We start from the raw sequence: 10,493 nt of genomic DNA on the forward strand, positions 1-10,493 counted from the left end.
GCAGCAGTCCGCCCACGGAGCAGCCCAGCACCACCGACGAAGAAGAACAACCCGGAAGTGTATCCGGAAGTCAGTGTGTTGTTACGGTTCATTTAACTGGACCGAGCCCGGTCCGCAGCTCTGTGTACCACTGTGTGTGTGTGTGTGTGTGTGTGTGTGTGTGTGTGTGTGTGTGTGTGTGTGTGTGTGTGTGTGTGTGTGTGTACACCATGTCTAAAGGTCCGCTGCTCCGCTCGTTGGTGGAACAGAGGATCAGTTTGGCCGCAGCAGAAATATTTGGACTGTTTGAAAGGACCATAGCAGAGTACGAGGAGGAGCTGAGGAGGTCCAAAGAGGAGAACCAACGGAACCACAAACTACTGGAGGAGCTGAGGAGGTCCAAAGAGGAGAACCAACGGAACCACAAACTACTGGAGGCGATTTGGAACCCGGACGTCCTGGGACACACAACAGGTCTGGACACACACACACATGATTGGTTTGACAGATGTCCATCCACGTACATCACTCTAATGTTGTATTGAAAGAATTCATGGACAGGAAATATCGTATTGACATTTGGAAAGAGAAAAACCCCAATAGCAGACAATTTTCTTGGATCAAACCTAATGGGGTCAAGATCTAGAATAGATTTATGGCTGATATTCCCTGAAATTATTAATTCTGTATCAAAGGTGTCGATATCTGTTGCCCCCCCCCCCCCAACAGACCATTGTGTAACTGATATCACTCTGAAAGCTGGAAACAATTCCAATTTCAAGAAGAAAAAACTATTGGAAATTTAATGCTGATTTATTGAATGTACAGGATTTTGTACAGAAAGTAAAGGATTTGTTGACAGAAATTAAAAATGATACTGATTTAGACACTTGATGTAGAAAATGGGAATATTTCAAATATAAGGTCAGAAATGTATCCATTAAATGTGGTAAATCCAGACAAAAAATGCAAAGAGAACGTGAATGTGAATTATTTCAAGAAATTAATGAATGTTGTAGAAAACTTGAAGTATCAGATGAAGATACGGCAAAAATGGTCTGTTTACAAACCAAAGTAGGTAACTTATACATTCAAAAGGCACAGGGTGCGTATGTTAGATCCAGGGCTAAATGGATAGAGCAAGGCGAAAAAAATTCATCTTATTTTTTGGACTTGAAAAGAGAAGACAAGAAAGGAATAGAATAGATCTTTTGATGATCAATGGTAGAGAATGCTCTGACACAAAATTAGTATCTGAAGAAATTCACCGATTTTATTCTAATTTATACTCATCAGCACATACAGGAGTAGATTCATTTTCTTTTCTGGAGAGAATTAAACAAAACATTCCTAAAATTGACTTGACATTTAAAATCTATAGAATAAATCTAGATTTAATAGACTATAATTATTTGATAGAAGATAAAGGATTTATTTTATTTTTAGATTTTTACAAAGCCTTTGACTCTGTCGAGCATTCTTTTATTATAAAATCCTTAGAGTATTTTGGCTTTGGTGTAAAGTTTATTAAAGTAATTCATTTAATGTATAAGGATAGTAATAGTTCTGTCTCAAGGAACTACCAGGAGATTTGAGGTGAAAAGAGGAATCTGACAGGGCTGCTCCTGCTCTCCTTTATTATTTATTTTAGTTGCAGAATTATCAGCTGTTTTTTCTTAAAAACAGGCCAGACACTGAGCCTTTAAATGTGTGAGGTCATCATTTGACCAGAACTCAGCGAGCTGATGATACCACACACTTCCTGAAGAGGGCAGAGCAGATCCCTTTAGCAGGACACACACACACACACACGCACGCACACACACACACACACACACACGCACATGCACACACACGCACACACACATGCACACACGCGCACACACACACGCACACACACACGCACATACATGCACACACACATACACACACGCACATGCATGCACACACACACACATGCACACACACACACACACACACAAACACACATACACACACATACATACACACACACACATATCATACATACACAATACACACAAAAAACACACACAATACACACACAAACACACAAACGCATTCAAACAGTTGTGTTCCTCCTCTTCTTCCTCTTCACTTCCTTCACCTCCTTCACCTCCTTCACCTCCTTCACTTCCTCCACCTCCTTCACCTCCTTCACTTCCTCCACCTCCTTCACTTCCTTCACCTCTTTCACTTCCTCCACCTCCTTCACCTCCTTCACCTCTTTCACTTCCTTCACTTCCTCCACCTCCTTCACTTCCTCCACTCCTTCACCTCCTTCACTTCCTTCACCTCCTTCACTTCCTTCACCTCTTTCACTTCCTTCACCTCCTTCACTTCCTCCAACTCCTTCACCTCCTTCACTTCCTTCACCTCCTTCACTTCCTTCACCTCCTTCACTTCCTCCACCTCCTTCACTTCCTTCACCTCTTTCACTTCCTTCACTTCCTTCACCTCCTTCACTTCCTTCACTTCCTTCACCTCTTTCACTTCCTTCACTTCCTCCACCTCCTTCACTTCCTCCACTCCTTCACTTCCTTCACCTCCTTCACTTCCTTCACCTCCTTCACCTCCTTCACTTCCTTCACCTCCTTCATCTCCTTCACTTCCATTGCCTCCTTCATCTCCTTCACTTCCTCCACCTCCTTCACTTCCTTCACCTCCTTCACCTCCTTCACTTCCTTCACCTCCTTCACTTCCTCCACCTCCTTCACTTCCTTCACCTCCTTCACCTCCTTCACTTCCTTCACCTCTTTCACTTCCTCCACCTCCTTCAATTCCTTCACCTCCTCTACTTCCTTCATCTCCTTCATTTCCTTTGCCTCCTTCACCTCCTTCACTTCCTTCATCTCCTTCACTTCCTTTGCCTCCTTCATCTCCTTCACTTCCTTCATCTCCTTCACTTCCTTTGCCTCCTTCATCTCCTTCACTTCCTTCATCTCCTTCACTTCCTTCGCCTCCTTCATCTCCTTCACCTCCTTCTTCTTTCTCTGTTTAATCATCTGAAAACACTGATCTGGAATCTGTGTCAGTTTAGGATGAAGTTCACAAAGTCATTCCTCCTCCCCCTCCTCCTCCTTTTCTTCCTCCTCCTCCTTTTACCCCTTCTTCCTCCTCTTCTTCTTCCCCCACCTCCTCCTCTTCCTCCTCTTTTTCTTCCTCCTCGTCTTCCTCCTTTCTTCATCCTTAATGTTTCCAAAATAACTTTTTAAAGTAAAAGACAAGGGGTTTTGATCAACCCTGAGACTCCACCCACTCTCACTCAGACTCCGCCCACTCTCACACAGACTCCGCCCTACGGTCTCTCATCTGGGTGAATAACTTCATAAAATCACAAACAGATTTTTCTATCAAAGTCTCTTTATTTCACATGTTCTGACCCCGTGTGTGTGTGTGTGCTTGTTTATTTTTTTTCTGTGTCGTGCAGACATCAAACCTCCTTCTGAGCAGCAGGAGTGGAGTCCTGGTCCGGAACAGGAGGAACCGGATCTGGATCCAGAATCCCCCCACATTAAGCAGAAACCAGAGGAGCTGTGGACCAATCAGGAGGAAGATATCACCAGGGACACACCCACTGTCACTGTGAAGAACGAAGATGATGAAGAGGAAGGAGGACCAGAACCAAATGGACCAGAACCAGATGGACCAGACAGTGGAGGACCAGAACCAGATAGAATGGACTATGGAGGACCAGAACCAGATGGGCTGGACTGTGGAGGACCAGAACCAGATCCAGAACCCCCCCACATTAAGCAGGAACCGGAGGAGCTGTGGACCAATCAGGAGGCAGATATCACCACAGACACACCCACTGTCACAGTGAAGAATGAAGATGATGAAGAGGAAGGAGGATCAGAACCAGATGGACCAGACAGTGGAGGACCAGAACCAGATGGAATGGACTATGGAGGACCAGAACCAGATAGACCAGAACCAGATGGATCAGAACCAGATGGACCGGACCATGGAGGACCAGAACCAGACATGATCATCTTCCACAGACTGGACCTGAACAGTAGAACTTCCCCGCTGTCCGGGTCCGTGTGCAGGCAGAACCTGTCTGGTTCTGTCAGAGCTGCAGTATTTTCTGAAACTGAACACGGTTCACACGTCAACACTAACATCAGCGGCGCCGACATCAAACCGCATCAGTGCTCCGAATGCCCTTTGACCTTTGGCAGGAGGTCCCATCTGTCCAGACACATGAGAATCCACACCGGAGAGAAACCTTTCAGCTGCTCAGACTGCGGGAAAGGATTTGGTCGAAAATCAGCCTTAACGTTTCACATGAGAGTCCACACAGGAGAGAGACCATTCAGCTGCTCCGTCTGCAAGAAGAGTTTTAAAGAAAAGGGGAAAGTGAAGAGACACATGTTGACTCACACCAGGGAGAGGAAGTTCGTATGTTCGGTTTGCGGAAACACGTTTTCTCAAAAATCCAATTTAATGACACACATGACGAGTCACAGTGGAGAGAAACCCTTCAGCTGTTCGGTGTGTGGGAAATGGTTTTCATTGAAGGGAAACCTCCAGGCTCACATGAAGATCCACATGAAACTGAAAACACAGTGAAACGTCAAGAAAACACATACACACACACTGACTTTTATATTTGGTACTGATGTGGACTTTAACAGAAGTATCTGCTGTAAAACTATGTGAGGACTTTTATCACCTCTGATTGAAATAAGATCTGACTTTATTTAACAACAGCAACAAACAACAAGGAAGTGAAAAGAAAAAAGAGAAAAAAACAACAGTGTCAAAACTGGAATAAGAGAAAAAAGAAATCTGGTATTTATGTCAATATTTATGTGAAATTAGATTTGAATGTTATTTACTTGTTTACATTTGTACTTGTACATGATTAAAGTTTTCACCAATAAATACAGCCCATAATAATAAAATTAAATTACTTAGATGTGTTGCATTTCACCAGTACACAGGGCATGTTGTTGCCTTGGCAACCACCATAAAAACCAAGAAGAAGAAGAGGTCGAAGAAGAATGGATCAGTCTGTAAGACCAAGAGAAAGATCCAGACCCAGAAGAACCAGGGGGTGCTGTTGACCCCCCTGAAAAGTTGATTAAAACACACTTAAATACCTCACAAATGACTTGTTAATGTCCTGGGGATGAACTAGAACTGTTTTAAGTGAATGTTACGTGCCAGGAGGTCTAGGGTGCCGACATGTAACAAAAACTAAAAGAAAGAAAAAAGATGTTCAGGGAGACAGCAAAGAAAAATGAGGAGAGCAGGTCACTTGTAACAAAAAGACTGAGAATTTATTATACAAAAAGAGATGAATAATTGTACACAGCCAAAATGTATTTAAAAATTAACACAAGCTTAAGCAAACAAAAACCAAACTGCAGTGCTGGACCCACTGGTCTTCTTGATTTGGAGCTCCTGGTTATATAAGGGGGCGAATTAGTGGCAGGTGTTTCCAGTCAGCCAAATGAAAGGCGGAGACAAGGAAAAAAAAATTAACGGCCCCAGCTGTAACATGAAATAAAATTTTTACTAAAATATAAAATTTTGGAGCACATACTATAGTCTTATGTTTGACCACCGGTGGAGCGCTGATGATCCCCCTCAAAAGTTGATGAAAACACACTTAAATACCTCACAAATGACTTGTCGATGCCTCTGGGATGATTTACAATTGTTTTTAAGTGAAATAAAAATTTTAACCAAAATTTCATTTTTTGGAGCACATATCTTATGTGTCAAGTCTTATGTTCAACCACCGAGGGGGCGCTGTTGACCCCCCTCAAAAGTTGCTTAAAGGTGCGGGAGACTTTTGTGACAAATTTTTCATCAAATCTGTAAAACCTCAGTCATAGCCTAAGTATCATGAATCTGTAAGTCTTTCTGGCATTACTCACCTCAATCTCTTGCATTTATGGTGAACAGTTTCGAAGTGCCATCTGCAGGGAGGTTCACGCAGCCGCCTGCAGCAGCAGCGCAAACCTCCGTTTCCCACAATGAACACTGCGACAAAAAAATTCCGAAGATGCCCGAGTTCCCTCCCGGCTCTGAAACGTAAACACACGGGTTTGTTTATGGTGGATGGCACCTCAAAACTGTTCACCATAAATGCAAGAGATTCAGGTGAGTAATCCCAGAAAGACTTACAGATTCATGATACTTAGGCTATGACTGAGGTTTTACAGATCTGATGAAAAATTTGTCACAAAAGTCTCCCACACCTTTAAAAAAATTCAACTATAAAAAAATTCAAACAACAAAAATAGTTTCTCTTTTATGGAAAGAAATGTGTGCCATCAGATATTGAATAGTTGTATTTTTGCAAGAAATTGTTTTGAATTGTTCTATTTCTTCATTAGATTTTTTTTTACAGCAGTTTGTTTTTTGGAATAGTTGAATTTTTATACGTAGAGTTTCATATTCTGAATTAAATTATTCAGTTTTGCAGAAAAACAAAAAGGCCTCCGGTAAGTGCAGTGCCTTTAGTGGTTTCATTTATGGGTTCTTATTTTACTGGTCTGGTCTTGTTGGCATTATTTTGTGCTGTATGTGGAACCTGAAAGACAATGAGTTTGACACCCCTGTAAATAATTTTTTTTAAAAAAGCAGTCAAAACGATCATAGTGAGGAAAAACCCATGTCCAAAAGGTCCAACACTGATGTGGACCAAAGTTATTATCATTAACGAAAACTAATGAAATGACAAAAACTAGAATTGAAAAAACATTTTCTTTAGCTGAAATAAATAAAAACTATAATTAAAAGAAAAAAACGATAACTAATTGAAACTGTATTGTGTGTTTACAAAACTAACTGATACGGATAAAAATTATGGATAAAATTCCCTTCGTTTTTATCTTTGTCAAAGTTGGATTGATACAAAATCGATTTCTTTCACTCCAGCAATTTAGCTGTTGGCACCGTATGATATTTAACTTGTGGTTTCCAGTCATCTTCTGGTCCCCACTCTACCTGGAAACATGGAGACTAAAGTTGGGAGAAAGCAGCAGAGTCCTGTCTGGGATTTATTTGAATACGACGGAGAAGAAGAGAAAAGATACGACAAAACTAAAATTAATACTAAAACTAAACTAAAACTAAGCATTTGGAAAAATATGAAAACTAATGAAAACTATCAAACCTGCTCTAAAAATGAATTAAAACTAACTGAATTAGAGAAAAAAAAAAAATCAAAACTAAATAAAACTAAACTATAATGAAAAATCCAAAACTATTAGAACCTTGATGTGGATCAATACAAAAAAAAAAAAAAAAAACAGCTGATTTTTGTCAACTTTAAACCAATCCTAAGGCTTTAAAACATCTCCAGTGGATTCTGGAAGCAGGAGGAAAAGTCAACAGAAGAGAAAAGCTTTTATAAATATATTCATTTGAGGACTTGTTCAAATGTTGCAGAGTGTGTAAAGTTTAGGATGAAGGCATTGGGTCAGAGATGTTTCCAAAAACTGTCTGGATGCATCTTTGGTCCAGAAGGCAAAACATTTCCTTTCACAGGCTGGAGATAAAAACGACAAAATGTGGAGAGAAATGAGTGATTCATAAGGGTGTAAGAAAATATCGGTTCTGCGATATTGCGATATTTCATTTCACAATACTGTATCAGTCAGTGGCGATTTCTCACAGACTGCAAGGGAGGCCCGGCTTCCCCCAAAATTACAAAAATTAAATGGTTAAATCTGTTCGGTTGTGTTGACATTTTATTGCATACAAATGTGTTAGAACACGTTCATCTCACAGACGAGTTCGTTCAGAATCAGCTTTATCACAAATGAACAGACTCCATGTTGTTCACTTCTCATACATTCCCGTTGGGCTGTTTTCTCATTCGATCTCTGCTCAGTGCATTTGTCCGTAGACGCTCAGCGTCCATGCACTTCAGTGGGACTGAGTGGAACAGTTTTTTTCATTGCCTCAAAACTGGACGGTAATTGGATAAATGCCACAATGTTGTCCCGCCCCCGGACGCTCAGTGTCTCTGGGGGTGAATGGAGCTGTGGGCGGAGCTCGGCTGGGCTGGACACTGAGATTCCACGTGCTGATTGGAGGATCAGTCAAAAGGCTGAATCCCATTTGATTGACAGCTGTTTTCAGATCTGCTCCTTCACTGACACAGTTCAGTTTAATACCGTCGTGCATTCTGCTGTGAAAGAGAGAGAGAAACCACTAGGAAATTACTTGTTCATTTCTTGCACTGTAAATAAAACACACTCATTGTACTTCCTTGTTTCAATTTAACAAAATTTCAACGTTTTCTTGTTCCAGTTACATGATTTAATCATTTCTTGTTTGAGTTTAATATCATTTTGTAGATAGTTAAATCAGTCCTACTGTTGGCTAGGGCGGAGTGAACTAGCTACCAAGTCCCTGGAAAAGACGCCTACTTGGTACGATAAGGTCACTGACCATTTTCTTAAAAAGGAACGGAGGGCCGAATGTATGTTTAAATAAAATGACAATTTTTTTTAATGTAAGCCGACAATGAACTTCCTCTGTCTGAAAGACGAGCAGCTGCCACTGGTATCAATATTAAAAAGTACTGTATTGATATTTTTAGGTATTTATTCAAATGCAGATATTGTGGAGGTTCATTTTTGTTTTTCTTTATTGTTTATATCTTATTTATTATTATTTAACACTGTTTATTAAATAATGGTTATTTGAAGCATCCTAAAAACACTTTTTACTGTCTGAGAGGCAGATGGTAGTTCCTTTGGAAACCAGGAGAATTTGAAAAAATTTGTGATATAGCATTAGATCTTGTTGTGATCAAATAAAAATGTGTTTAGTATTTGTGCAGATGTCTGGTGTAATTCAATTCTTCCAGGAAATAATCTTAAAAAAAAAAAAAAGAAACAAACAAACAAACAAAAAAATTGCCTTTTTAACAGTATCGTGATATATCGTATCGTGATCCTAGTATTGTGATTTATATCATATCACCAGATTCTTGCCAATACACAGCCCTAATGATTCAGTGAAAAACCCAAACACCGGCTGCTACATGTAGTTCAAGCATCAACACTGGGAAAAAAAAAAACAGTCAAAGACAGAAACAGGTACGAAGGGCTGAGCGACAAAGATCCGACCATGAAGAGGATTACAACAGACCTCTGATCAGTTCTGGAAGTTAAAGGATGGTTTGGATCCTGAGTGAAATTCGAAGGGACTGTGGGTTTAAGTTATTTTTTAAAAAAATGAAAAAGTCATGAAAGAAGCAACGAGATAAAAATGATGAAAAAGAAAAGATGAACAGACATAGAAGATGCAGGTTTGTAGTATCGCAAACGTGACAAAAATGTACAAAAAAAAGTAATGAGACAAAAAAAAGCAGTAAAAGACACAATGAAAATGCCAAAAATGAATACAGAAAGATGAAATGTAGAAGATGCAACAAAAAAAGATGCAAGAAAATGAAAATGATGGAAAAGAAGATGAACAGACATAGAATATGCAGCTTTGTAATATTGCAAACAGTTGAAAAATGTACAAAAAAAAGTGAGATGAAAAAAAGCAGGAAAAGACACGAAGATGGTAAAAATGAACAAAAACGACCTAAAGATACAGTAAGATGAAAGGTAGGAGATGCAACAAGAAAAAAAAACAGAAGATGCAAGAAGATGAAACTGATGGAAAAGATGAAGACATAGAAGATGCAGCTTTGAAACATCGCAAAAAACACAAAAATGTAGAAAAAAGTAATGACAAAAAAGCAGTAAAAGACACGATGAAAATAAAAACAACATAAAAATACACAGACGAAAACAATGTAAAAAGATGAAAACAAAAAGATGCAACAAGAAAAAAATAGAAGATGCAAAAAGATGAAAAAGAAAAGATGAACAGATATAGAAAATGCAACTTTGTATACTTCAAAGAATCCACTCTACTTCTATTTGTGCAAGACACAGTCTTATTCAGTTTAAAATTGTACACAGACTACACATGTCTAAAGTTAAGCTGTCCAAAATGTACCCAGGAGTTAATCCCATTTGTGATAGATGTAGACAAGCACCTGCTACTCTCTTTCACACTTTCTGGTCATGTTCAAGTCTAACCACATTCTGGTCTTCAATATTTGAAGTACATTCAATAATTTCAGGTCTGACCATTGCTCCGTGCCCTTTTATCGGACTTTTTGGTGTACCATTAGAAGATCTCCCTCTACAAAGGCCACAATTAAATAGTGTCGCCTACTCCTCCCTTTTAGCACGGAGACTCATTCTTTTAAATTGGAAGAATAACAAACCTAACCTTTGGCAGATGGACATGTGATGTCATGTTTTTTCTAAAAATAGAAAAAATTAGATACACATTGAAGGGATCATTGGGGAAGTTTAAGGTGGTATGGCAACCCTTCATTTCTTATGTAGAAGAGCTGACAATGCACCTTGACTCTGGTTAATGTGTTTTGTGTACAAAAAGTTTGTGATTTCACAGTGGAACCCTTTTTTTTTCTTTTTCTTGTATGGTGGCTTATTCCT

The 10,493-nt window shown here is 39.5% G+C and overlaps 1 protein-coding gene across 2 annotated transcripts; it reads left to right on the forward strand.

Annotated features, from left to right (window-relative positions):
* Positions 1 to 88: 88 nt before the first annotated feature.
* On the forward strand, positions 89 to 4,636 carry LOC115413575 (zinc finger and SCAN domain-containing protein 25-like). Of its 2 annotated transcripts, XM_030126538.1 has the most exons (3): positions 89 to 325; positions 377 to 453; positions 3,428 to 4,636. In XM_030126538.1, exons 1-3 carry the CDS (start codon positions 210 to 212, stop codon positions 4,570 to 4,572), a joined length of 1,338 nt encoding a protein of 445 aa, XP_029982398.1. In that variant the 5' UTR covers positions 89 to 209; the 3' UTR covers positions 4,573 to 4,636. The 2 variants fall into 2 exon arrangements, with proteins under 2 accessions (XP_029982398.1, XP_029982397.1); XM_030126537.1 differs by having other exon boundaries at positions 90 to 453.
* Positions 4,637 to 10,493: the final 5,857 nt, after the last annotated feature.

The sequence above is a fragment of the Sphaeramia orbicularis genome, chromosome 22 (assembly GCF_902148855.1).
Source record: "Sphaeramia orbicularis chromosome 22, fSphaOr1.1, whole genome shotgun sequence".
Classification (NCBI taxonomy): domain Eukaryota; kingdom Metazoa; phylum Chordata; class Actinopteri; order Kurtiformes; family Apogonidae; genus Sphaeramia; species Sphaeramia orbicularis.

Bases quoted from the DNA above. Each gene is read 5' to 3' on its own strand.
- LOC115413575 (XM_030126537.1), top strand. From the start codon at position 210: ATGTCTAAAGGTCCGCTGCTCCGCTCGTTGGTGGAACAGAGGATCAGT. The intron at 454-3,427 runs GTCTGGACACAC...TGTGTCGTGCAG, and splicing joins CGTCCTGGGACACACAACAG to ACATCAAACCTCCTTCTGAG.